Source organism: Harpia harpyja, chromosome 21 (genome assembly GCF_026419915.1).
Source record: "Harpia harpyja isolate bHarHar1 chromosome 21, bHarHar1 primary haplotype, whole genome shotgun sequence".
In the NCBI taxonomy this organism is placed as follows: Eukaryota; Metazoa; Chordata; class Aves; order Accipitriformes; family Accipitridae; genus Harpia; species Harpia harpyja.
The window spans coordinates 6454872-6482055 of NC_068960.1; the positions used below are offsets into that span (position 1 = coordinate 6454872).

The window sequence follows — 27184 nt, forward strand, 5'->3', positions numbered from 1 at the left end:
AGAAGACATACACGAGTATTGATTATTGCCAAGTACAAATTCTCTCTCTCTCTCAACTATGTGGCACACTGTTAGTTTATTTGCCCCCTCCAGGTTATTCTTAATTTCAAAACAACGTGATTGTTGTTGTTGCAAACGCACAATACAAATTGACAATATAATATAGCTTGTATTGCTGCAGTCCCTACTGGCCTCTGATGAGTTAGTAATTAAGCCATCTGATTTCCTCATTTTTTTTTCCTTTTTGCTTGTGGATTCCACGCTCTGTGAAAATGTATTTCTTGTTTGTGTTCAAAGCAAAGCCACCTTGCAGCCGTAGGCTGTCTGAAAGATTTTTCTTACCCTTCGACTTCACCACAGAGGAGGCTGGATCTGTTCCAAAGATCTCCTCCTGTAATAGCAGCCATCAGTCACTTATCTCATTCCCAGGGAACCTTGTGACCGAGGCATTGGTGTATGGTGAAGGCACGTTCCTGGGAGCCGACCCCTCTCTGTATGCTGGGACAACTGTTTGGGAGGGGACAGTAGAGCCGGTGAGGTCTTCCAGGATAAATGAAGTGTTAGATCCTCACCGAACACATCTGCCTACAGACCTGTTTCTTCAAGTGGGAATTCATCACCTCTGCCTCTGGAAATAAAGCCATTAGAGTACCTTGCTATAAACTTATGAGCCTAAAAAGGGTCTTCTGCAGCTAGAAATGGAGATCTCAAGGTCCTGCAGCTCAGTCAGAGCAACCAGAAAGGTCCAACTTTCTACACAAGCATCATCACTCTCTTGTCCTTGCAGTGCAATCTGGGACCACAATTTCTCTCACACCTGCAGCTTCTTGCACGGAACTGGCAAAATGCACTGACTGCATTGAATAAGGCTAGGGACTCAGAGATCCCATGATCTCACCAGAAGATATTAAAATTCTCCATCTTCCTCTTGCCTGATGAAAGAGGGATGAACTGCGCTTGGGCCAGTTAGAAATTAAACTATTTCAAGTGTATAACATCTATTGCTCTCCTTGGGGATGACTCGGGACGTGAGCTACACGTATCTGGTGGAATGGTACTGGAGAGGACAGCAGGGCCAGCACTTCAGCTCTTTATTTATGGGTATCATCAGAAAAGCTTTATTGGATACATATTTTGCATCCCTCTCTCTGGAGAATCCAGCTGACTTTCACAATATTTTTGTTCTCTTGCTTCAGTAACCGATTTTATACATGTATGTACATACATATATATATATATGGTATGTAGAGGGGATTTTGGTAAGAATTCCTCCAAGTATGGAAAAGCAGTGAGTGTTTCCCACTTGACATAGGGAGGGAACATGGAACTCCAACCTTGAGTGCAAGTCCAAAGGGGCTGGAGTGGGTCTGACCCCTCTACCTGTTGCAGCATCATGCTTCCCTCCTCTAAAGGAGAACTGCAAAGCACTTGCCTTGCACAAAGGCCACCTGCCAAAGCTGCTTTTACTTCTGGCTCCCCACCAAGATGTGCTGCTTTCTCCATTTAAAAGCGACCTGTCAAGGGCACCTGAGTGCCCTCCCTGAGGGCTAGTTGCGAGAAGTGCCAGGTTTCCTGAAGGCTAAACACCAAGATGTACTCCTCCCACCGGTGATCCCTGCCAAGGAGCCTTGGGTTGCGTTTCAGAGGGTGTAAAATCTTCAGCACGTGGTCCCAAAGGCCTGCCTGCCAAGCACTGAGCCCAGCTTCCCCCAGGGACAGTGCTTACACGCTGGCACGACCAAAACATGGGACCGCTATGTACCTAAACAAGAGACCCGTCTGCATTCAGATATACCACAGGGCGATTCAGTACTAGCCCTGGTTTAGCACCTTGATTTTGGCCTCTGTACCAGATGCCCTCATCAGAGTACGTTCTCCTTTCTCCAAAGGGTGAGAGGTCCTAGGATTTCCTCCCAAACAGGGAAAAAGGAAGCAATATTTTGAAAGTTTTCACAAAAACAGCATGTCCCACGGGTAGTTTGGGTCAATCAAATGGTTTTTTTTGCTCTTTTCCCATGTAAGATAAAATGTGGATGAAAAATTGACATGAAGTGAATGACTGCAACTTCGTTTGAAAAATCATCAAAGCAGAACACTGTAACCTAAAAGTTACTTTTGAAAAGGGAGTGATCAAAACAATATGGCCTTATGTGTCAAAATAACATTTCCAACAAAAATTGCTTTGACAACATTTTTCTCAAAAGCTCTTCATTGCACCATTCCCAAAAGGACCATTCCTGGTGATAGCATGAAGAGATCATCCAGGAATTTTCTCCTCTTATACTTCCTTTTAAGGCAGTGGCAATGTGCATTGGCCTCTCCTTCTCTCTTCCTGTACTGTCTTTGAGACTTTTAGTCTTTCGTACAAAGGTCTTGTTATTATTGTTGGCCATGGAGAGCTTGTGTGTGAGATACACAACATTATAGACCCTTGCAGACTTCACAGCTGTATCATGTTTGCCTGGAGTAACAAGGGATTGGTCTGAACTGACACAGATGTCCCCAAGACAGCAGTGATTTATCAGAAATGCAGGCACATGAAGGAAAGCGAGCCTGACGTGAAGGTTGCACTACACGTTTTGCCCCATTCATATTCATAAGTCCAATGTGCATCTGTTAGCTGATGCACATGTATAAAAGCAGATATTTAGATAGCATGGCACGTGCTTATGCACTCGTCAGCATAGCATTGAGATGTCCGGCACGTAGTAGAAATATATATAGGAAATGGTAGTTGGAGCATGATTGTGTGATCCCTCAGCTTGAGATAGTACATGCTGAACTCCGTCCACACAAGCAGAATGGTACAGACCTGAACAGAGCATAAATGAATGCCCTTCCTCATCATGCAGGTGTCACTTCTCCTGACTCAGATTCAATTACACTCGTGGAGCTGATTGCAGATTTCAGCCTACTCTTGCATATCAAGAGCATATTCAATGTTCCAGGGACTTGATGAAACAAAATGTCACCACGTGGTCTTCCTTACAGCCCCTGGGTCTTGTTTGTCCCTGGTGGAGCTACATAAAGAATGAGTTTGGCCTATTTTGTCAGATGCAGAGATATCTGTGGAATAGTATGTTCAATCCTTTATGTCAGGCCATCTATCTCTTCTCAGCAAAATGCACCTGTGATAACTTCTCTGTTTGCTGTTTTTTTAAAATACAGAATTATACAGTAACACTCAAACAGAAAGAGGGGGGAATGAAAATGTTTAATTTAAAAGTTTATCTAGTCAAAGTAAAGTTAGGGAAAGCACTGAGCATCTCAGGTGCTGGTTAACCTATAAATGAAAAATAATGAAGACAGGGAAGAGGAATATTAAATGAAGTGAATTCTTAGGGGAATCATATCTTGGCTCATATACAAGTCTGAGCTGCTGCAGGAGAGGCAGCCTCGGGAAGAGGGAAAGTTGGCCTCGGGAAGAGGGGACAATCAGTGTCTTCCCATGGAAAACAAGGGAGAACCTCAGTGGGGCTCGGGTAGGATGGAAAATAGCTTACAAAACAGTCCCGGTCACATTCACCCCACATAACAGCAGTGATGAGTTTTGCCCTCAAAAACAAATAGCAAAGCAAGTCCCATGCTCACATACAGCTGACATACAGCCCTGTAAGGGTCGTTCCCTTTGCACGGAGCTCCTGCCTTATTCTCAAGAAGGAGCTGTAGTATCAGGGAAGTGCCCAGAGAGATGGAGTTGCACACTGCTCTTTCTCCTCCAGACAGGGATCCTGTCTCTTGGGAACACACTCTGGCTTTTTCAGATACAGCCCCCTTCATAATTAATGGCAGGCTGCCTTGACATGGTCCCTGGATGCTTTTGTTTTACCCATGCAGGCATGCGAGACCCAGGACCAGTGCAAGAAACACCAAATCCCACAGCAGGCCACTTGTCTGGTGGCAAAGATGGGTACTGACACATTTTTCTCTTAGTCCTGCTCTCTCCAGCTCCTCTGTGGGAGCTGATGCTGTGGGACCTGTGTTGCATTGTTGTGTAGATAAGTAGAAAGTCCTCCCAAAAGCTCTAATTTGGCTTCCAAGTCAACAGCACATAAACTTCTGCAAAGAATGCTGAGTTGTAATGCGGGTCCCAGCTGGTTTTGGGAACATTGTTCTGTTGGAAGCTGTATTTCATGGTATGTAAGTGTGACAGGGTTGTCTGAAGAAGGCCAAACATGTGGGAACATTTTTCACTCCCTGGAAGTTAACGGTTGTTCCTCAGCACAGCTTTACAATTTAATTGAAAAATTGAAAGAGAAGAAATGTTGATTAATGCTGCTCTTAATCATCAAAGCTTTCACTGGGTACCACCTGGTTCTGCCAGCCCAACCCATAACATGTATTAGAGGACTGACAGTAGAAACATTCAGAGAAGAGAATAAAACAAGAATGAGGCAAATGATGGTCTCACTTGCTCAGGAGTAACTCCATGACTTAAGTAGCTATTCCACACCTATGTGGCCACAGAAGCTCAGCTTGGCCCAGTGCCTTCTTGACATTGAATATTTTTCCTGCCTTCTAATCTTTAGGACCTTTCCCTAACAAGCATCCCTTCGGGCTCCTACTTGTAATGTTTGCATGATGTATCAATAAACATCTCTAAAAAGAGACATCAGTCTATGGCATGGAATCCTCTCTGGGAAATTATCTGCTGTGCTGCAGGCTGTGAAGGGGAAATCTGTTACCATTCAAGAGCTGTCCCGTTCAAAAACTGCTGAAGCAAATAACAAAAATTCTCTGAGTCAACCCTGAACCAAAGTCCCGGCCAATATCAGGGAGCCCTATTCCGTTAAAGAGCCTCTTTTCAGATAAGACTTTCATCCAAGGTTACCCGAACTTGCAATCAAGTGGCATTTTTTGCTAACATTAATCCTGGTGTCCTGGCCACATTCCAGTTAGAGTAACAACGTTCTGCCAAACTAAATTCCTCCAGAGGTTTCAGCAGGATGCAACTTTCTTCTTCCTTTTTGTCTTCCATTTCTGGGTAGTTAATTCTGGGCAGCGTAAAAGACTGACCGTGTTCCACCCCAGCGCTGGCAGCATTTCACTCATGGGGAAAGTGGACCTTTGAAGTCAGCAGGACCAAAATACTGCGTGAAAATACATTATTAATAATAAATGGCTTTTAAAACACATTTGTACTTTTCTTTTAAATTCTGGTATCAATTTAAAAGGTAGAGCTGAATACTACTGAGATCTCTGAGAAAGATTACTGGCAATCCCAGCAATTAGAACAGAGAAGTGCATTTTAAGTTGTAATCAATACGCTTATGACACAAATGAAAGGGGGATGTTATATAAGGATTTTTTTCCACTGGCGAGAGCCCTGACAGCCAGTTATTGCACTGAGGAAAGGAAGTCATCCAGATGGACTCTCCGTCACACTAATGAAGCCGTCTCATAACTGTAACAGAGACCTCATGTATCTGCTGTGACACTTAGCAAATCCGGGCATGAATAAATAACCAAAGTCCAATTGAATTAACCTCCAGCTGATCAGCACTACTAAACAAATTATCCTAAACTCTGAACAAGATTAGAAGGACTGGCACAGGCCAGAATCATGTGGCAGGAGTGTTAATTCAGTTTAACAAGTTTAAACCTAATCCCCAGTGTTCTGAGATCTCAGGGTTTCAGGGCAAACTGGTTCCAAAATGCTCTTGGAAGAGATAGGAAAGGAGGCTCACATGAAGTTAAGAGCAAAAACATGAGCTTAGCCTAGAGTCGCCTAGAGAAACAGAAGAAGAATTGCAAGTGCAGAGCAGAGAAGGACTTAGGCAGAGCACTTCTTACAGAGACAGAAGAGAGTAGGAAAATGACATTGATTTCCTTACGGAATATTCCAACCTCATTTCCAAGATGAAACTTAAAAAGTTGATAGCACATCTGCTTTTCTTGATTATCGTGTTTCTTTTACAGAAACAGGAGATAAGCACCTGTGACATAAGGGACAGTACTTTATTTTAATGCCATTTTCCCCAGTATATAATTGTATTTTTCTCGTAAGAGTACATTTGTACTGTCCATCAAATGCACAATTCAATTATCACAAACTTCAGTTCATTACTTAGAATGGCACTAACAAACAATTTCAATACTTATTTCTTTTTATGTTGATTCATAAAATAGTTTATGAGGTCAGTTAAAATTAACTTTAAACTTCAGCTTTAACAGACTTTATATTTTGCAGGTTTCTGAAATGTTAAATCTGCTTCCAAGAGAACGTATTTATTCTATTACTCTCTAGGGACAGGAGTGGATGTAGTAAACTCTACAAGTTTTTTGAAATGGAGATAAATAGGATTTGAAGCACTTCTAAATACAAATTCCTGCAGCATATGCATGTGCCTCACAATATCTTTCAAATCACAGTATTCCTCGTAAATGTATTTCCAATCTTTTGTCATAGATAAGTCTTTCAATATGGCTTCCAGTTTCCTAAAACCTCACATTTTTTCAGAGACAGCAAGTGAATCAGGTTAGTATAGGTAGATGAAGACTGAGACCTGAGAGCATCTACAGCCCACTCAAGGGTATCTGCCTACATTCTTTTGCCTTGTCATGGTATGTCTTTATGCAGGTCTGACTCTGATTCTTTATTGTGATCTACAGCATAACTAATGCTTTATGTGTCAAACTTCAGCATCAGAAAGGATTTTAATTTTGACTAGATGGCAAAAAAAATTCAATGATGTACTACAAAAGAGGAAGCATTCAGACACCAGGCATCTCCACCATCTCCATCTTCAACATCTACAAAGAACTTAAAAATCAGATGAGGCCAATCTTCACCTAATATTCAAGAGTATTTGGTAATACCCAGAAATCATTTTGTTATTGTTTCATTGGCAAGGCACAGAGTTGCCCACTTTGTTGGGAAATGGCTCAGTGTTTCCACATATTTAAGTTCTGCAAAATTAACACCTCCTGTAATTCTGAAACTTTTGTTACACAACCCTCAAAATCAAATCATGACCTGTCTACTGCGTACTTTGCTGTTATTTATGCAGTATATAAATGAAAAGTAAATATTTATTCTCATTTTCCACTGTGTGCATTGACTGATATCTCCCAAAGTTAACAGCAGCATTATGAACTGCAAATGATGATACATTGTCAAAGTTGAAACCATTTGGTTAGGTGCCTCTTACATTTTCAAATATCCCCAATGCAATTTCATAACTGTCTTGAACATAATGAGACAATGGATTCTTCCTCTTTCAACTGTGTAATAATGAAGAACTATTAGAAACACTTTATTATTTCCAGAGTTTGAGGGATCAGTGGCCAGAGAGAAAATATGCCCTTTTCAACCAAGTTTTTAATTGTTTTCTCACTTGAAAGAGGAGCTAATTTATTACTGGCAGCGCACAAGGCATTTGTCTCATCAAGATACATCATTTTAACGATGGGTGAATTCTACACAACAACACTATTTAATTTGCTGTCACAATTAAGTGATTTATACAACTGACTATACTATTAGTATCATACTAATACTCTGACATTCTCTTGTTGCTTCTGCAAAAGCCATGTTGTTATTTTCTGTGCTTTTGCACTTCTTAGGAACAGAGTGGTATGAGTTTTGTTCTTGGAAGGTATGCCACAATTATTTTTACAATCCACTTCATTTCCATGCTGTCTTTCATCTGACAGACCACCATGAGCGACCGAAAAACTCCTGCATAAACTATAGTGAGCTTTTTGGCAATTACTGCTGTCTTTACTGATCCACAGAAATAATTTCTTCAGCCATTCCAGTAATGCAAAGTTTCTGGGGTTCACAGGGTGGATCTGCTGATGGATGATACCATCCACAGGCACTGTCATGGTCATGATCTATGTAGGGCTGTTATTTGACAAATGAAAATTATGTAAACAGTACTCAAACTCAATCTTGCCTCCTGATTACTCCGTCTGCTCCATACCCCCTGGCTACAGTGTCCAGTACAGCCAGCTGGTATCTCATGATAAATATCAGGGATAAAATTATCATTAGACAGCACCAGGTTGACTGCATGATGTAATCCTGACTCTTTTAGGTAGCTGGAGCTATTTTAGCTCTCTTAGGTAGTCTGGAGCTATTCTGGAGATGTATTTCACACATTTCAAGAATGTCATTTTCCTTTCAGTGGTTGTTGAAATAATTTTTGGATATTTTTTGCAAAGAAATGTAGGATCTGCTGGTTTAAAAGGTACTGAATATAAGAAAACTACTGCTGCTTGAGATCAAGCACCCAAGAAACTGTTTTCACCAACATCCTTCTGTAGGTGTGACTTGCCTCACTTTTGCCAGGCTCTGCAATCTCAGCAGTAGCCCCCTTCTGAAACTCTCCCCCAGCACCTAGCGAGCTCCTTTCTCATACCAGCCCCATGGATCTGAAGTTCTCCTTCCCCAGCCTGCACAGCAGCTCACAAAACACAAATGACATAGCATAACAAAGTCCTACAAGGGCTGGAGTACTCCTCTATTTATAGGTCACTAAATTTGACTTAAAAAAAACTTCCACAGAGCTCCAGTCAAATTGCTACCTAGATGTTTCCAGGCCCAGCCAGAGTGTGCTGGCTAACTGCTGTGTTTTTAAATCCTACCCTGCACATTGAGCTTTCACAGGAAAACATGCTAGTGCTCATATGTGGGCAGTTACTATTTACACAAACATTAATGAACATTCCCATATTGTTTCCCTATTAAGTTGCAAATGCAAGAAAACAAAACAATAGCATGACCTGACAGTCTCAGGCATGCAAAGACATCCAGCATTTCCATTTCAGATGTGCAGCTGAGTGCAACTCACACAGAAAGGGAATAATTTAGTTTTGAGCGTTATGTTTATTTTTTCTTAAAAGACTGTGTTTTTTCCCAGCTGTATTCTACACTGGAAAAAAAAAAAAGGTTTAATCAGCAACTAAATAGCTTAGAGTGGTTCTGCAATGCCTGATTGATTGGCTTAGCCTTCCTCTTACTCATGCAACGAATGAAGTAAGAGACGTCCCATACAATAAGAGCTGTGTGGACAACTTAAGAACAAAAGCAACCTCTTAGACTTGTCTCTCAGAATAAGAAATGATGCTACTCGTTATCCCAGGGAGCACAGAAAAAGGACCAATGCACAGAAGAGCCAGAATCCCCTCACCTTCCTTCAAAATATGAGCACATAAAATGACAGCCTCAGAGCTTTAACTCTGAGAACACTGTTCGGCTAATCCTGGACACGTCTGAACTCCTCAGGTGCTCACACTTGAACCTCAGGCTTCCCTGCAAACCTGATGTCCTGTTTCTGTCCATATGCAGAAGCTGTTGGGTTTTGGTCATGTTTGGCAGGCTCGTACCTGTGTCAGGCTGAGATCTAGAAACCAGGAGATAAAACAGCTGCAGCAGGCTTAACCCCTGACTGTGGATAGCCAGGTTCAAAGCTGTGTTTCCACTTTGCACGAAGCAGTGGCAAAGCCTCTCTCCACTGACTGCAGAGAGAGCTAGCCAGGGAGACCTGACTTCTGGGGCTAAAGCTAGTCTTTGACAACAGCCCCAGATGTGCTCCTCTATCCACTGCCTTAGGGGAATCAAGCCGGTAGTATTTTCTGAACACCACCTCTGCCACACTCTATTTAAATGCAGTGGGGCCCGCTTGAAGGCACCAAGAGATGGACTTCTGCCATCCCTCGTACTCCTTTGACACAATGGCCCCATGGAGAGAGTGCTCACAAAACCCCACACCACCCATATCCCCCCGACCTTGCTGTGACAGTAATAAGGGGAATAGGAGCACTCTAATACTGTCTGGCCAGAGGAATGTACTTAAAGGCAGCTCTGCTTCACGTACCTGATTTATAACAAGGGTCAGAATAATTCCCAAGCAGCTCCCGCATCAGGGAGCAAACTAATTCTTTTCCTCTCTCCTTGGCTGCGCAGCCCAGAGCCCAGCTGCACCTGAGGTTCCAGCTCGCAGTCTATATTCTGCATCATAAAAGATACAAGAGAGAAATCTAAACTAGAGAAGTAATAACCTGTAAACTAATAAACCAACCCAGCACTTTGATAGCTAGGCACTCCCAAGAGCAGGGATTATTAATGGATGTCCTGAAACAGTGTGTGTCTAGTTTTCAAGGGAAGTGGGAAACATTTCTGATGCTCTGTGGATCTTATGCATTTGCTCTATAAAATCAGTTCAGATAAATGCAAAGATTATTATAAAAAGCAGCCTCCTTCCATTCTACACACACACAGAGGCACTTAAGAAGTTTTAAAAGAAGAGTAGTAAGAAACTGCTCAAATTAATAATAATAAAAGTATAAAGCTGCGGTATTATGGGTAGTTTTTCTTGTCAAAGTATGGGGCTGCACAGGCATTGATTTTTCTCTGGTAATTGAGATAGTGACATGCACGACATGTTTCTTTAGCAGCAAGTGCATGGGAGTGGAAGAAGGGATCCTGAAATCCTGCAGAATCTCCAGCCGAGGATTTGATGGCTCTGAACTGCTGTCTGTCTCGATTCTTTATTTCCCTCAGACTGTAACATGGGGTATATTAATAATCTGTTATGTCGAAAGAGAGTTTATGAAGCTAAATGTAATAATGTTTGCAATGTGATTAGGGATCTTTGGAGGCAAAGTGCTATAGCTAATGGGAGTGTAAGTATGGATACATGTCCTTCTCAGCCAGAAAATGCTAGGAAGCAGGTGACAGGCAGACAGACCCCTCGGGAAAGGTCCCATTATCTGCCACAGTGTGTATTCTCAGATCTCCATCCCCTGCCTCAGTCACGCAGACAACAGGAGCCTTCTCCTTAGCTCTTTTTTTTTTTAATACATTTACTTTCAGTGATGAAGCTTCAGTGCTCAGTTACCTCCTGCCGTCTGCTTCTCGAGTTTGCTATGATGTCCCACCTCAGCTCCATGCCAAAATGAGATATCTAATTCACTGAAACTATCAAAGACAACTCTTTTGTCCCAAACTAATGCAAAACAGTGAAGTATGGTGTTTCCATGTAAATCTGAGCTAGAGTGGACTCTCTTTGTCCTCCTGTCATGTAAAAATTAAAATGGAGGCTGACAAGGATGGCCGGAAGAATCTGGTCCTTTCTGTTTCCTGAAGTAAAATCATTCTCTGGAGAAGACAGAGCGGGAATAAACTTCTTTATGAGTCAGGAGGCTTTACTGACAAGAGCTGCTATTATCTCCGTCAAGCAGGCAAAGCCTCAAGTGATTGTGGTAAGCAAGGAAGAGGAATGTTGTTTTTTCGCAGTGCTGGAAAACAGACTATTTGCCGGATTGCAAGGAGTGCCGAAAAGTTATCAAGCCTCTCTGAATTAACCACAAGAATAACCTGCTGCATTAACAGCTTTTCCATGGACCTCTGCTGCTCTCTAACGGTGCCTTAAAGGATTCTCGGCACAAAGTTTACGCGCACTTCCTGTAGTCAGGTTTTGTTAGAACTTTTAATGCGAAACAAAAAAAAAATATCCATGAGGTCCTTAAGAGATGTTACCTGAACAGATAACCCACATCTCAAGTAGCTATTGCTGCAGCCACAGCCGGGATATTTTGTGTGTGGTGGGAATGATGGTAAAGTAGAGCTAACATGTAGAAATGAAGGTTTGGGGCATATTTTAGATGCGGCAATTGCATCTCTGATAAATCCCAGTTTTCAGAGCTTTGTACAACTCAGTATACAAAATTATCATTCATGAGTACTGGTTTTTCAAAGAAAAAAATTAGCACTGACTTTACGCAATTAACAGAAACTAACATTTGCATGTATTGCTCATGGGACATAAACACTTCTTTCTGCACTCTTCACATGGATGTCCTTATCTCCCCTTACAGCACCATCGGGCAGCTCCCATCGTTTGCTCAAGCCCCGTGCTTCGCTCGTGAAGTTTCTGGACCACGCGTGGAGTATTTCTGCGCGAAACGCGCCGCTGCTCGTCCCCCCAGCGGCGAGGCGGGAGGCTGGGTGGCCTGCCTGTGACAGGGGACGCAGGTGATGGCCCCAAACCTGCCTTACTTTGATGGGAAAGCACGCTCAGGGGCTTGAAGCGTGGCCCAACAACACCCAGCGGGTGGAAGCGGTCCCCACCGCTTGGGTGGAAATGGAGAGGGGGCAAAAAGAAAAAAAAACAAAACCAGAATTAGCAGCCCCTCTGCGGCCCCCAGGTTCACCCTGTCCCCTCACAGGGCTGGCGAGGGGCACCCGCCGCTCCCTCACGGCCCCGGGTGGGCTTCCCGCCGTGTGACACTCCCCTCCCCGCCGACGGCAGCCGGTGTAAAACGGGCAGAAACCGGCCGAGGGCAGGGGCTCAGCCCCGGGGCGGGCGAGGGGCGACGTCCCTGAGGAGAGCGGGGCCGCTGCAGATGGCGCCTCCCCGGGCGGGAGCGCGGCCGCGGGTAATGGCGGCGCTGAGGGGAGAGGAAGGCGGCGGCCGCCCTGCGCCATCTCCCCGCGCCGCGGCCCGGCGGAGGGAGGGGAAAGGCGCCGCTTCCGCCGCGGCGGGGCGGGCCCGGGCGGAAAGCGGCGGCGCGGCGGGGCCCGGAGCGGGTAGGGGCGGCGAGGGGGGGGCTTTTCCTCAGCCTCGGCCCGGCGTGGGGGCTGTCGTCTCCCTCGGGAAACGCCGAGGCCTGCGGGGGCCGGGGGTCGCCCCCCCGGTGCCAGCGACCGGGAGGCTGCGAGGGAGGGGAGGGCACGGCGGGTCGGGCTCGGGGGCTGCCCGCTCCGTAGGGGCGATTAGCGTTAAACGATGATTAGCACGAAACCCTGTAAACGGCGGCAAGTTCGTGCGGGGGGGAGTGCAGGCGGTCGCTGCGGGGCAGTGAAATTTCCCCTCCCAGTCAGGGACGCGGGGTGTGGACCGTTGTTCCTGCCCAGGCACACACCTCCGGGTGCTTTTGGGCTCTGAAATTCACTTAACCCTGGGTATTTCAAAGGAAGGGAAGGATTCGGGCTTTTTATAGCCCGTGGTCCGTGTTCTTAATGTAATGTTATTTTATTGTCATCGTTGTTTTGTTGTTCTTTTTCCGCAGCGATGGAAGCGAGTCCCATCGTGACGTCCAGGCAGCGCGAGGAGGTGGTACACGGGGTCCCGACGGAGGTGGTGTGCACGGCGTTCTCCAACTCCGTCCTCGTGGTGGTCACGCAGTACGGCAAGATGGGGACAATCGTCTACGTGGACCCCAACACAATCGGTAACAACGTGGGCAGGCCCTCACTCACCACAAAGGTGCTCCTGGGCAAGGATGAGGTGAGAGCGGATACACAGCGCACAGGCAGCAAGGATAAGGGCGAAGTGTAGTAGGTGGGGCTGTGCAAGTTGCCAGGGAGTTGGTGAATCACAGCAGTTAAGCGGTGTTTGCACAGTGGTAAGATTAATTTTAAAATCTCTTCTGAAGGAAGAGGGGTTCATCAGAAAAGTATGCACGCTCATCTGCTCTTTGACATAACAAAAGTTTAACCATGAGTGGTTTGGGCATCTGTTATTTTGTGTCCTACAGGATATGGATTGCTTCGCCATGTTTGTGGAAGGTTTGATAAAGCTCCTGTTGATTTAAGGGTTGCAAGGTAAAACATGCAGCCCTTGATAACCTTTTTTGGGTTTCTGTTCCATTGAGTTTGTTTTCCTTTTCAAGTCCCTTTTCTCGCCCCCACCCTCCCCGCCAATCTATGCCAGCCCCATAATGGACTTCAGTTGCCCTCTCCCAAGTGTGCCTGCCAGCACCTACCCTTGATAAAGTTTAATTTGTTTTGCTTCAGCAAAGTGAGTTTTTATCGACCATTTCACAAAGCTGGAGAGAAAGAATAAAATGTATTTCGCAAAGCATCAACTAGTCAAGCATTAAAACAGAAAGTTATAGAGCTACAAGATTATGAGGCTTTCCATCAGAGTTGGAGCTATCAAATACTACTTGCTAACCTTAACTAGAAAAACTCTAGCAACACAAGTTCCTGATTCTTTCTGCGGCTTCCCCTTATGGAGTTCTCATTCTTCAGCAATAGGGATGCTTCTCTGGATGGGAGAAGTTTTGCTTTCCCTGGTGTAATGTCTGCTAATTCTGACCACCTCCACCCCCAAGCTTTTTTGTGTTTTATTTGGAAATGGGAAGTGCCTTTGTTTACTTTGTTATATAGTATTTTTAAATCATTTTATCAACTTAATCGATCTAAACTTTAACAAAAAGATTTCACTGGTTTGCTATCTTCCTGCTTGTCACCATTAACATCCCTGTTTGGGATGGTGCACACTTCCAGACCACACTGGTAGCTAAAATCAAGCAAACTCATCCTTCTGATAAATACATAATTGTGGGTGTAAATAAAACCTAGACAAGCTGGATGTTCTTGTTAAAGAAGCCTCATTAACATTAAACCCAGTTTCTTCCCTCCTTCAGCCTCAATACTTATTTCTGTTTTTCATTATTCATAAATCAAAACCTTGTCTTGTACACATTGCGTGCAAAAACTGTGTATATAACACCATTTTGGGGTCTCTAGGAATTGCAAAAATAACAGGTTTTTTCCAGAGCTTGTCAGCAGAACATAACCCTCTTCAGCAACAAGTTTTTAAAAGAAAATTGTACTTGGAGACTTCTTCAGAAATCTGGCTATGATGGAAATAGAGGCATTTTGATGCATGGCTTCTTATATAATTTGATATTTGCTGATATAGTTTGGGTGGGAGGATTAGCGGAAGGAAAGATTCTCTGTACTGACTTTCCAAGTTTTCCAAACCGGTACGAAACTTGAATCAAGTGCAGCTCCAGTTAGGTTGTTTCAGGGTGGTTTCAGGTTGTCATTCATGGGTCTGAACTCTTCCCTTTTAAGCTGGTTGAGAAAGTGCTTTCTAAAGTTCCCTGTACCATGGCTTGGCTTTGCTGACCAGCCAAACTGCGTGTCTGTTCCCAATCACATTGGAACCGCTCAGCAAACTGCACGGTCAGTCTAAGTCCAGTATCGACAGGTTCTCGACACGCTCCATGTCATTGCAGGACTCTTCCTCTCCTAACTCGTGTGGGAGGGCTCTCCCAGCTGTAAGTGTACATCTGTATACCTTTGCTTTTCAGCCTCTCGTTCACGTTTGTGCCAAAAACCTGGTGGCATTCGTGTCTCAGGAAGCTGGGAACAAACCTGTTCTGCTCGCCATGGCTTTAAAGGACAAGACCATGGAAGGAATACAAGCTCTACGGGAAGTGATCCGAAGTTGCCAAGTGTGGTGAAGTTGTGCCATCTGGATTCAAGGAAATGATCTTGAGTCCATGACTCATCGCCACTTATTTAAAAGGACAAGAAATGAAAATGATGGAATGTCTTTGTGCTGGTTTTGGACGTACTGAGGAATTTCATGAATTTTTCTCTACTGTGTAGAACATTTGTGGGTTTTGTTACTGTGACAGGTTTGCAGTCTATATAGTCAGTGATGAGACAAGAACAATTGTCTCAACATACAAGAGAAATAGTATTTTTATCACATTGGGTGGGATGTATATTTGGGAAATGGCACAGCTCTGCGTTTGTGTCCTGAGGAGCAATAGATGCCAAGCACTGTAGCTATGCTGTACCGCAAAGGGGGAACACCCAGTGCAGAGTGAATAAAAAACATTGACGAATCTAATTTTACCTGTTTTCTTTTTTGCTCTGTGAAAATCACTTCAATTGAAATACAAGCCTCAGTAACAAATCAACAGCAGTTGCATAATAGGAAAGATTTTCTTGCCTGTTTTTAAGGAAATGAGTCCTATATGACTGCTTTTGTCCTTATGTCAGTCCCTTTCCTGATGTAATCGGAACCCATTTTGCACTTTCACTCCGATTCTAAAGAGAGGTAGATAATTATGCTCTGCAAACTTCATGAAAGCTGATGTCAGGGTGGAAGACAGGAACCCAAATTAGTGGTGAGAAAAAGACAAAATAACAGCTGCTTATGGCTTACGTGGTACTAGCACATCAGAGAGGCAGCACATACATAGCTTGGACCACCTGCAACAAGCTATCGCTCTCCTAAAGCGCCTGTTGTAGGAGACATGGGGACAGGAGGGTCGGGAGGTACATAGGGGTGTTTCTCCCGAGTCTGTTGGAAAAAAGTGTTAGATGAAGTCATATGAGTTGATGCAATGCTCAATAGCCAACCTTTTGCCATTTGCTTGGAAAGCACATTTGTTTTTACCTCTTCTTGTAACAAGTAACACCAGGTAATAAATTTTTTAAGTGCGCTGTTACACACTTTTGTCACTTACGGACTTAACAGAGCAGACAGAGACCAGGTCTTGGATTCTGGGCAGGGAAGACCTGTGCTGTGTTAAGACCTCTTGGTACAGCAGAATGAGCACAGAGCCTGTGCCTGCCCTACGTAGATCCAGCTGCTGGGTCATTTCTGTTGCTAAAAAAATCCCCTAGAAGTAGAAAAGCAGAAAATGGATTTTGAAAGAATCCTTTTCTCTGAAGTAAGGGGTATTTACAGTATTTAAGGGATTATGAGAAATGAAACTTTTTTTAAAAGTACCTTCAAACACTGCAGGCTTGCAGCTGCCCTTGACAAGAAATTTCATCTAAAAATAATTTTCCAAACTGCGCTTCCAAGAATCGAAGATTTGCATCTGTCAGAACTCCAAATTTTCCTTCTTTTACACTTTTTTTTTTGTCTAGGAGGGCTGAGAGAGGCATATGGAATTTGTTAATGTCAATCCTGGTTTGCTAGTAGGGATTCTTTCCCAACACAAAATTCAGTGTATTTCCCAAATCCTGGTGCTCTTATGGTGTCCGTAGCTCCAGCAGCTTGTGGAAACCATACATTAATTAGCAAATTGAATGTAAATTGTATCTTCTCCCACTGTGGTGATATGGTGGCATACCACCGCTATGCCCCGAAGACCTGAGTGTTATTACCTAAAAAACCAACCACAAGTTAACCACCTTAATTTCCTGGCTCTGTGTGCCACCAGGTCTGCACAGGGTAAAGAAAGGACATGGAGATCTCTCCCATTTGGTGCTCAGAGCCAGGACAGACGTACCTTGTTGCCTTTCCACAGGCAATAAATCAGACCACAAGCAATTGGTCCTTCGACTTTGCTCCCCTCTGCTCTGCAGTAAACCAGGGGAAGGCCTGCCCCAAAAAACAGGCACAAGTCTGCCGGTGCCACCGGCTGCCTGCCTGTTCGTCATCGCTGTCCTCCAGGTAAGGATTAATTCCCGATTGCAACAAAACCCGCCTTTGCTGCCCAAGCAGAAGCTCTCGCCCACGGCCGCAGGACGTGCGCCGGGCTGCGCTGTGGCTTTCCATCCATGTTTGCTTTCTGGGTGTGGGTGCCGAGCACGGCGGACTGGAAAGGTAAGTCGCGTAGCTTTTCCGTGGGAGGCAAAGCCCGACCTGCTGCTCCAGCTCCCGCAGGGCCCGGGGTGCAGCGAGGGTGAGCGGGGCGCTGGCAGGGCTCGCTGCCGGCAGGCAGGGCTGGGAGGGTGCCCGGAGGAGGAGTCTCCCACGGGCACAGGTGGAGGAGAGCGCAGGGGATGCCGAGGCAGGTGCACGGCGGCCAGACCCACTCCCGGAGGAACCCCGCAGGGTGAGTGGGGTCCTGGGGGGGTGCACAGCAGCTGGGGGAACAGCCCCCTTCATGGAGCAGAGGTTGCTCCAGCCATGGGTCCTGAGCACCTGTAGGAGCCCTATATGTGTGTCACCCACTCCTCTGGGTGGGCTTTAAGGAGGGCTCAGTGCTGCTCTGCCTTAATTTATAGCCATGTGCTTTAGGTCCTTCCTCCTGGGAGACCTGGGGGTGGTACAGAGAGGCTGATCAGATAAATAACCCCCATGCCCTAGCTTGATCTGAAAGCAATCAGGAGGTGAGGTGTGTCTCCTGTGCTGGTGAGGCTGAGCCTAGATGCTCCCCACCCCAGGGTGGGGGGGTCAGGGATTTTTTTTCCCCCCCTTGCTGGGGCACACAGCCAGCACCCCAGAGGCGCTCACTGGTGGGGGGCTGTGGGGGCTCACCTTTCTGACCCAGCCCCATGGGGGGCTGCTGCTGAGGTGGGGATTTGTCCTGGGTGCTTTGGGACACTGGGAGGGATGCGAGCTGGGAGTCTGGGCTCTGGCAGCCTGTGGATGGTGGGGAATCCCTGGCAAACTGAAAAGCCCCGTTTGCAGGTGGCTGGCCTGAACACAGGTTTCATTGCTCAGTTTATTTTCCGTTTAGTGCTCACTTAGTGTCTCTAATATGCCAGGGAGTGAGCGTAACAGATAGACACTGTGTGGCAGGTACCTGCAAGGTGTCTGAAAACAGCCAGACTGGATGTGACATGGGCACAGTCCGGTCAAGAAGCTGAGTTTTGCAGCTAATATTATTCTCTGTGTCTCCTTGCCGCCTTTGTTTTGGAAGCAAATGGCCCTCTAACTGCATTGAATTGCCCGGCTACCTTGCACAGCCAGGATCTGATTACCTCTGGAGCTGGGAGCCCTGTCTCCAAGCGGCACAGAGGCTTTTGTTTTTAATGACTTGCTCCGCCACGTTCAGAGTGTGACAATGTAGGGGAGCCTGCCAGGACTGGCTGCTGGTGCCACCGTGCTCGTACTGCGACGGCTGCGAAAGCTAATAGGAGTTGGGATGTCTCGGGCCAAGCATCTGTGGCACAGCGCTGGGTTGAAAACAGAATAAATGGGTCTAGTAATGAGCACAGCTCTCTGCCGTGTCCTGGGGAGCGAGCTGGATCGCGTCCTTCCCTACCGTGATGCTCTGGCAGAGGGAAAGCGTGGCCAAATCCAGCCACACAGCCCCAGCCAGCAGGAAGGCAGCCCCCAAAAAGAGTGAGGAGTGATGGGGAATGAGGCACAGCCGGGTTCTTGCTTCCCTTCCCGTGCCACAAGCTATCTCCGTCCTCCTGTTAATGTTTACAAGGCAGGTCCGGCATCGTCGCGGTCTGTCCAAAGACCATATCCCTCTCCGGCTCTCCCTGGGATCCTTCTTCCTGCTGGCTGGGCAGGGCCGCGGGACAGTTGCAGGGAGGAGAAACCCAGCTCCCCGCTGCCTCCATAACACTATCGGCCCCGCTCTCCCTCCAGCCATCTCCGGCTCCGCTTCCCACTCGCGGGCGCAGGTACGCCGGGGTGAGCTCCTGGGACCTCGCCAGCACGCTGCCGCCCCGGGCATCTCCGCTTACAGGCGGCTCCTGCCAGGCGGAGGGGGGGGAAAGGTATTTTTAGGGCTGTTGATCTGACACCAGCTGAATTTCCTCTCCTGTGAGGTTGGGGTTCGGGGAGAGGGCAGGAGAGGAAGCCGCAGGGCGAGCTCTTACTTTGGTTTGTTTTCTGTGTTTAATTGGACCAAGGTCATTCCCTACCGCTTTTATCTGTGGCAGATATTTTCTTGCCTCTTACCAGTTCATGTTTACAGTTTTACCCCCAGATGATAGTTACCCAGCAGCCAAAATCTTTGTTTATTAACAATGCACCAAGAAGCATCTATATTGTTAGAGCTCTGCTCACAGGTTGGTTGGTGGTTTTTTTTAAAACCACTGTTGTTATATATGGGGAAAAAGCCGCTTTCCACAGATTAGCAGAAAGAGAGGCCAAACATGGCAGTTTATGCATCTGTTGGCCCTGAGATATGAAGCTGCCCTATAAATAAGAGCGTATTATTAGGTTGGTCCTTGCTGTCCTGAGCTGCAGGGTACACGGTGCCCGTATGCCCCAGCCACCCTCTGTGCTGGGAATGTTTGGTGCATCGGGACGACCGTCTTTGAGGAAGACAGACCTGCTGTGGAGACGCTGGAGTGCTTCAGCATCCCCAAAGGGCAGCAGGTCTGCCTGCAGCATGGCAGGCTTGCTCCCTTGTGCTTAATTTGGGTACAGGAGGGACTGCTGGCTGCCCTTCAGGTCTTCGGGTTGGCATTACTGGCACACCGAGACCCCCATAATCCCAAAACGGCCAAGGCTGGCCGAACAACCTGCGTGATGCCAAACCTCTGGCTTTTTGGGCAGCCTCGGGGTTTGCCCCCAGCAGGCCACGCATAATGGAAGGAGACAAATTTGGGGGGAACCACACAGATCCCGATTTTTTTCTGGGCTCCCAAGGAGGAGGACATCGGTGTCCTGATGGCTTTTTGGTAAGGGACTCGTTAGTATCATGGGTGAGGGATGAGTTTGACCCTTAAGTCTCTGGTTCCTGATGGAAAAGGGTCCTGAGCCATGAGTGTGAACTCACGGGGGCACAAATGTAGGCAGGTCTTTCCCTTTCAAGAGGGATAGCAATCCCTGAGAAAACAGGAAGGAGCAAGGCTGGGAAAGAGAAGTGTGTGGTTTAGGGGATATGGGGACTGCATACACCTCCCCAGAGAAAAGAGGGTCTGCTCTTGAAGGACATTTGCATTTTCCTGCTGGGAGAAGCAGACCCCAACCATGGTGAATAGGCTTGTTTGGGTGAAAGACACCCTCAAAAAACCCTGGAGAGGAGATAAACCTCACAGGAAGTTTGCCCACGCTGTGTGGGCTGGGAGATCTGCTGGGACCTTCCCCTTCACCAGCTTACCTCAGTCCTGCCCTCCTGCGCCGCTCCCCTCACCTCTCTTCCCTGCAGATGAGTAATGCCACGCATGCCTTGCCTTCTTCCACGGCACCCGGCACCCTGGGGCCAGGCATGGTGGCCAGGCTGGCCTCAGCCCCGCCATCCCCGGCCCTTACCCTGCTCACGGCTGCCCACAACGACTCCCAGGACGGCCAGCAGCTTTTCCTGACCACAACGGCAGCGCAGGTCATCTCCGGCATCTTTGTGTGGTCGGCGCTCATCGTCACCTTCCACCAGGTACGGGCTGGAGCGGAGACGGGGCTCGGCGCTGGGGTTGACGCAAGGGTAAAACTATTGATTGCCCCCAAGTTCATTGGAAATCACTTGTCTCCGGGTAAGTATTTCCTCCTGTTGCTGCCCAGAGGAGATATCTCCACTGTCGGGAGCCTGGTGCTGGCAGCTCGGGAGGCTGGACTTTGCCCGCACGCTCCCTGGATGGCTGCCAGAGCCAGGAAAGACTGCAGGGCATTGGCACTGCCCGGAGGCAACCCCCAGTGGGGTTTCTCATCTGCCACCCTGGGGTCTGTGTCTTTGGGGCGCATACCACCGGCTGCCTTGAAACATACTGCCAGTGGGCATGTTTTTGGGTGCTGCACAGATCTGTGCTGCTGAAGGTAGCCCTGGGGCAAGCTGGTGCCTCCATCCAAGCACTGGGATGGGGCTGGCACGGAGGAGGACACCCTCCTTGCGCAGCCCCGGGGAAGGCACCCGATTTCCACATGTTTTTGTGGAAGGGATTGCTCCAGGGACTGGGATGGAGCCTGTCTCATGTGTCTGTTCGCTGCGATGGGTCTGTGGTGGAAAGCCAGAGGTGCTCTCACCCCCAGGAGGAGGGCTGACATGGGATGAGCTTCCTGCAGCCCTGAGGGCTGGGGGTACTTCTGGTTCCCCTCCTGACCGGTGGTAGCCACAGCTCTTGCACACCTGGCACTTCGCAGATCTACACACACCTGAGGAATTACACTGTCCCCAAGGAGCAGCGCTACATCATCCGCATCCTCTTCATCGTGCCCATCTATGCCTTCGACTCCTGGCTCAGCCTCCTCCTCCTCGGCAGCCACCAGTACTATGTCTACTTCGACTCAGTGCGCGACTGCTACGAAGGTGAGTGCAGCCTTTCCTTGGCAGGGAGGCTGATGGCAAAGCAGGGCTCTCGTCTCGCTGACCTGTGTCTGGATTGCACAAAGTGGCAAATCTGCATCTCTCTCATTTCCCACTGTCCCTTCCTCCGTGCAGAGGTTTTCCCCTTCCTTCTCCGTCGGCAGCAGGTAGGGGATGCCCCACGGGCAGACACGAGCTGGTGCCTTTCTGATGCCTGCCTGTAGGCTCAGAGGGACCCCAGCGTCACGCTCCTGGGGAAAGAGGTTTTCTGGCTGCCTTTGGGGTAGAAATGCAGCTTCTCTAAAGTGGAAGGTAGATGTACCTAAGGAACTGGGGAGTTGGGCTGTTTTGAGGTGCAGGGGAAGCTTGTCAGGGCTGAGGTGGCTCTTCCACCTTGTTGCTCTCCCCCTGGGGAATGGAGGGGTGTGGGCATGTGTATTACTTTGGGTTTGGAGTATATGAAAAATAAGTGATGGGGATGACTAAGAAAACTGTTCAGGACCTGCTCCTTGCTGGCCACCAGCCACTTGTGCTGCTCCTTAGCAATTTTGAGGTCCTTCCATGCAGATGGTCCCTGGCCTTTGCACTCCTGCCTGGGCTTGTCTGTGTGTGCATGGGGGCTGGCTCCGCGAGCACTGCTGGGATGTCCGACTGCTGCCACGTGCACGCACGCACCATGTGTGCATGCAGGGGCTGCTGCGTCTGCAACGAACCCTGCGCACATGGTGCGGTGCGTCTGACTCTGCTTGGAAGTCAGATGGATTTGACCTGCTGCTCCCCTCGCTGGGCTCCCACCCACCAGTGTCCCAAATCCTGATGCAGTGCTGAGGTGGAGGAGAAAACACCAAAGCAGGAAGGAATGTAAAATGTAACAACCGCCTCCCGAATCTCCATCATCCCTGCTGATCGTGTCCGCCCTTGCCTTGCCAGCTTTCGTGATTTACAGCTTCCTGAGCCTGTGCTTTGAGTACCTCGGAGGGGAAAGCACCATCATGACAGAGATCCGAGGGAAACCCATTGTGTAAGTCCCAGCATCCCACAAGATCCTTGGCCCTCCACCCGCTTTCCCCATCCAGCAGCCCCAACGACATCTCCTCGGCTTCTGCTTCCAGGTCCAGCTGCTTTTATGGGACCTGCTGCCTTCAGGGTATGTCCTACTCCATCGGGTTTCTGCGCTTCTGCAAGCAGGTGGGTACCCGATGGGGCGCATCAGCTCCGCTCCCCTCCGACGAGGGCTCTCCGGGCGGCAGGTCCCTTCCCCGCTGCCCTGCAGAGAGGACTCTGCTTCACTGCTCTCCCCAGATGCTCTTTTTGTTTGTTTTTTTTTTCCTCTGAGGGAGGCAGCTCACCCAGCTTGCCGGCACCTGGCCAGCAGCAGGGCGGCACGCTCGCTGTCCTTGCCTCTGACTCACTGCTGAGTCAGGGTCTCCTCCCACTGCAGAGCTGAGATTGCCATCTCTGTCCAGTCCCAGGTTAGACTGGACGGCTCTCTAACTCTCCAGGGCTGTGCTGCAGGCTGAATCCCGGCACCGCTCTGTCCCCAAGCCACCTGGTCCCCCACCTCAGAGTGGCTACGCTGCCTTTCAGGAGCTGCCTTTCGGCAGCCCTGCTCTCTCCCGTCTGCAAACCTTGAGCTGGTTCATATTTCACCCCACAGTGTTGGTGCCTCCTGTGATGGAGAACTGCTCTTTCCCGGGAGCAGAGGGGCTGGCTCGCATGGAGGGGCTGGGGTGGCAGGAGCTGCAGGGAGGGTGGTGGGATGTCCCTGCTGCCCGGGGTGCACCATGTCTCTCCCCTGTGCAGGCTACGCTGCAGTTCTGCATCGTGAAACCCCTCATGGCGATTGTCACCATCATCCTGCAGGCGTTCGGGAAGTACCGCGATGGGGACTTCAAGTGAGGATGCTGGGTTGGGCTGGGGAGGGTGAAGGGGAGAGGATGGGTCCCTGCTCCATCACAAGGGACAGGGTGTCCTCACAGCCCACCCCCCCCAGGGAGCTGCTCCACAGGTAGTGAGAGCACAGGGAGCCCAAAGCACCTGGGAACAGAGACTCTGCCCCCAAATAAGAAAGGGACAAAACTCCTGTGAGCCATAGGAGGAGATCCCACCAAGAGGAAAAGCTGAGTGGCCCCCTGCTCCCCGCTTTCTCCCTGCCTTTCCTTCCCCTCCTGGGCTGTGCTCTCCCCTGTGGCAAAGTCACACACTTCTCCCCCGCCATTTCTTCCTTCCTTGCCTCCAGTTGTACTTGCTTCGTTTCCCGCAGCCCAGGACAGCAGCTCTCTCTCTCCCCACAGCGTCCAAAGCGGCTACCTCTACATCACCATCATCTACAACTTCTCCGTCAGCCTGGCGCTTTATGCCCTCTTCCTCTTCTACTTTGCCACCATGGATCTGCTGCGCCCATTTGAGCCAGTCCTCAAGTTCATCACCATCAAGGCAGTCATCTTCCTCTCCTTCTGGCAAGGTGGGTCCTACCACAGACACCCAGCGCTTCTCCCATAGCTCCACCTGACCGAGGGACACAGGACCAGAGCTGATCCCTATTCCTTCCCCTGTACAGGGACACTGCTTGCAATCCTGGAGAAATGTGGGGTGATCCCTGAAGTTCAAATCATCGATGGGAAGGAAGTGGGAGCTGGGACAGTGGCTGCTGGCTACCAGAACTTCATCATCTGCATTGAGATGCTCTTTGCTTCCATTGCCCTGCGCTATGCATTCACCTGCCAGGTGTACAGAGAAAAGAAAGAAAATGCAACAGGTAACTCTTTCTCTCTCTCTTCTTCCTTCCCTCATCGGTGAATAAGGAAAGAGGAGACACCCCCCCGTTATAGCATTACCAATGAGATGCTAAAAGCCACCAGAGGAGTGCTCCATGAGTTCCTTCTCCCTCTTCCCTCATGGTATCCATGAGCCACAGCAAGTAGATAGGAAAAGACACCTTGGTGTGGATGGGCAGAATTGGGGGATTATGGTATTATGGCACATGCTGCTGGAGAGATTCCATCCTCTTTGAAACATGGAGCTGGGGTTGCCTTTCTTCTCCTTGGTGCTCGCCACCGCAAGCTGACGTTGCCCACGATGAGGCCCTGATCTTGAATTTCTAAGAAAAAGTGTTGCTCCAGTCTTGGAGCACTTGGGCTCATTGACTGATGTCCCACCACCCTCCTGCTCTCCCTGTTTTTCAGCAAACCTTGCCCCAATGCAGAGCATCTCAAGTGGGCTGAAGGAGACCATAAGCCCCCAGGACATCGTGCAGGACGCGATCCACAACTTCTCGCCCGCGTACCAGCAGTACACCCAGCAGTCAATGCAGGAGGCAGAGCACAAAACACCGGGGAAGAACGGGCCCATGGCCTCCAGGGTGGAGGGACCGAGCAGCAGAAAGAGCAAAAACATTGAGAAGAGAGTGCTGATCCTGTCAGATGAGGAGCTGTAGGAGACATCAGAGGGGACAGTGACACTGGAGAGGTTTAAACCCATGCAAACGGGAGCTGTCTCGAGCCTGAGACAACCTGGTCTAATCGGAGTACCGAGAAGCCAGGAATTCTACCCAAAAAGCCAGTCTCTTGAAGGGAAGATGCAATAACCCAGGGAAAGGTTAAATCAAATAGTGCCAGCCTCTGCTGTCCCATCTCTACTGGTGTTAGGGACTGGGCTGCCTTTGCTGCTGAGACTAAGCAGCCCTGTGTTGCGGTCTGAGCTTTGCCTCCCCGCTGCTGGGGTTTTGATGCCAGCCCTGTCTGTGCCCATGCCGGGGGATGCCAGGCAGGGAGGGGAGCCGGGCTGCAGGATGCATCGGCCACCCTCGCCTCCTCTTACCTCCAAGCAGTACTGAGGCCTGAAAGAAATGCTTTTCTCAGCACAGTTCTGCTCTAATTTCTCCCGATTTGAGTAAAAAATGATCTCCAAGGGCCCCGTGGAGAAAACCAGCCCAGGAAGGTGACTTCACTTCACCTCAAAACCCGGTAAGAGTTGGAAGACGTCATTCCTTATTTTTATATCTTTTCCCCACTGCTTCTCCCAGAAAAGCCTACGCAGTTGTGCAGAAGACCTTTACCAGGGAGGAAGAGTAAGTCATCCTCTTCTCCCTCCAGATGGGGATGCAGCTGTCTGAGTAACTCCCGTGGGAGCCGCGGCAGGACCTCACTCGGGGCTAACCCGTGGCCTCGCAGCTGCATTTCTGAGAGCGGCTGGTGACAGAAGCACTTGTTTATGTCTAAACCAGCTTATCTCTGAACGGATCAGAAGTTAAAAGAGATTCCAGCTTCCTTATCAGAGTCTTTATTAGGGAACCAGACTGTGACTGGTGGTGGTAGGAATGCGCTTACTGGGAACTGTCTGTTCCTCCTAACCCTTCGCTATTCACCGTCCCTGGGCTTTGCCCAACCTGTGGGAAGGCAGGCGGGAGCTGAGCCCGGCCGGGTGACGGTGGTGGGGATAGAGAGATACTGGGGGATGCTGCTGCTCGGGGCAGGACAGCTGGCGGGGGAAGATACCACATGGAGGGATTCTCCCTGTATCAGTGATGGAGAGCACGCATCCTTCTGTTAAACTTTCTCTCTGGGGGTTTTTTCCCAATTTTTAGTCCAATTTCTATTTCTTTGTTAATCAGATGATCCCTGGGAACTTACTTAGGCACTGGCTGGGCTGTTGTTTGGGGGTGGGAGCTGGGTAGTGAAAGGATGAAGGCAAGTCTACAGCCTCAGATTTGCAGTTGCATGGCAAACAAACCAACGGGTAAGGCTTAGAGACATTTTACATGCAACCCCTACTGTTTTTTTCCCTGCCCCGCTCTTAAGCTGCAAAATGTAAATCACAACATGAAATTATTTTATTTATGAATTTTTTTCTAATAAACAGCAATTTCTACCACAGAGTGAGCAAGTGTTTTCACTTAGGTCAGCAAGCAAAGCCCGTGATGTGCCTGTTCTTGCTCTAATGCCAATGCTCTTAAGCTCAACGTCCTCCCTGCCCCTCAATGCTGGCCCAGCAGAAATACCTGCACATGCAGCATCCTGCATATTTTGGCATTCCCACGGGATTTGTGCTTATCTTTTTCACTCCACAAGGAGGGTGTGTGTCCCCTGCTTCCTCTCCTTGCACTGCACCTCTTCCAACCCTTGCCTAAGCTGTGGATGCAGCAGTTCAGAGCTGCTGGATCTGCTTTAGCCAAGCTAAGCCCAGACTCCAGCACCAACAAGACAACCTCTATTTATTACAATTGGAGAAATCTTATCATGCTGGAAGCCTGGACTCCACATGAGCAGCCTATAGCTAGAGCCAGTCTTGCAAGTCCCTCTGAAGCACCACTGCTCATACCTGCTCAGCCGGTGAGACCACCGCCACTTTTCCTGCGATGAGGTCCATAAACAAGAGCCATATGCTCTGTGCATCCAGGCATCCATCCGGGGTCCTGCACATCCTGGGAGCAGGACCCTCCTGCCTGCAAAGTGCAGCCTCAGCGCTCAGGGATGAGGCTGCTTGGCTTTGTAACACAGCCAGCACTGAAGCAGGGACATCTCTCAGCTGAACGTCTTGGTCTTCA

At 48.5% G+C, this 27184-nt stretch overlaps 2 protein-coding genes across 3 annotated transcripts; both read left to right on the top strand.

Annotated features, from left to right (window-relative positions):
* The first annotated feature begins 12404 nt into the window (after positions 1-12404).
* On the top strand, positions 12405-15602 carry PSMG3 (proteasome assembly chaperone 3). 2 transcript variants are annotated; one of them, XM_052773096.1, is made up of 3 exons: positions 12405-12538; positions 13021-13238; positions 15055-15602. In XM_052773096.1, exons 2-3 carry the CDS (start codon positions 13023-13025, stop codon positions 15205-15207), a joined length of 369 nt encoding a protein of 122 aa, XP_052629056.1. In that variant the 5' UTR covers positions 12405-12538; positions 13021-13022; the 3' UTR covers positions 15208-15602. The 2 variants fall into 2 exon arrangements, with proteins under 2 accessions (XP_052629056.1, XP_052629057.1); XM_052773097.1 differs by having other exon boundaries at positions 12536-12645.
* Positions 15603-15692: 90 nt separating this feature from the next.
* TMEM184A (transmembrane protein 184A) lies at positions 15693-26618 on the top strand. Its single transcript, XM_052773095.1, is given in 10 exon segments — positions 15693-16876; positions 16878-17315; positions 20551-20775; positions 21477-21642; positions 22570-22660; positions 22752-22827; positions 23443-23534; positions 23934-24103; positions 24200-24397; positions 24825-26618. Coding segments are annotated over 10 exon segments (1737 nt in total). The 5' UTR covers positions 15693-16846; the 3' UTR covers positions 25076-26618.
* The last annotated feature ends 566 nt before the right edge of the window (positions 26619-27184 follow it).

Coding starts and splice junctions, on each gene's coding strand:
- PSMG3 (XM_052773096.1), top strand. CDS start 13,023: ATGGAAGCGAGTCCCATCGTGACGTCCAGGCAGCGCGAGGAGGTGGTA. Junction 13,239..15,054: donor TGCTCCTGGGCAAGGATGAG/GTGAGAGCGGAT, acceptor TTTGCTTTTCAG/CCTCTCGTTCACGTTTGTGC.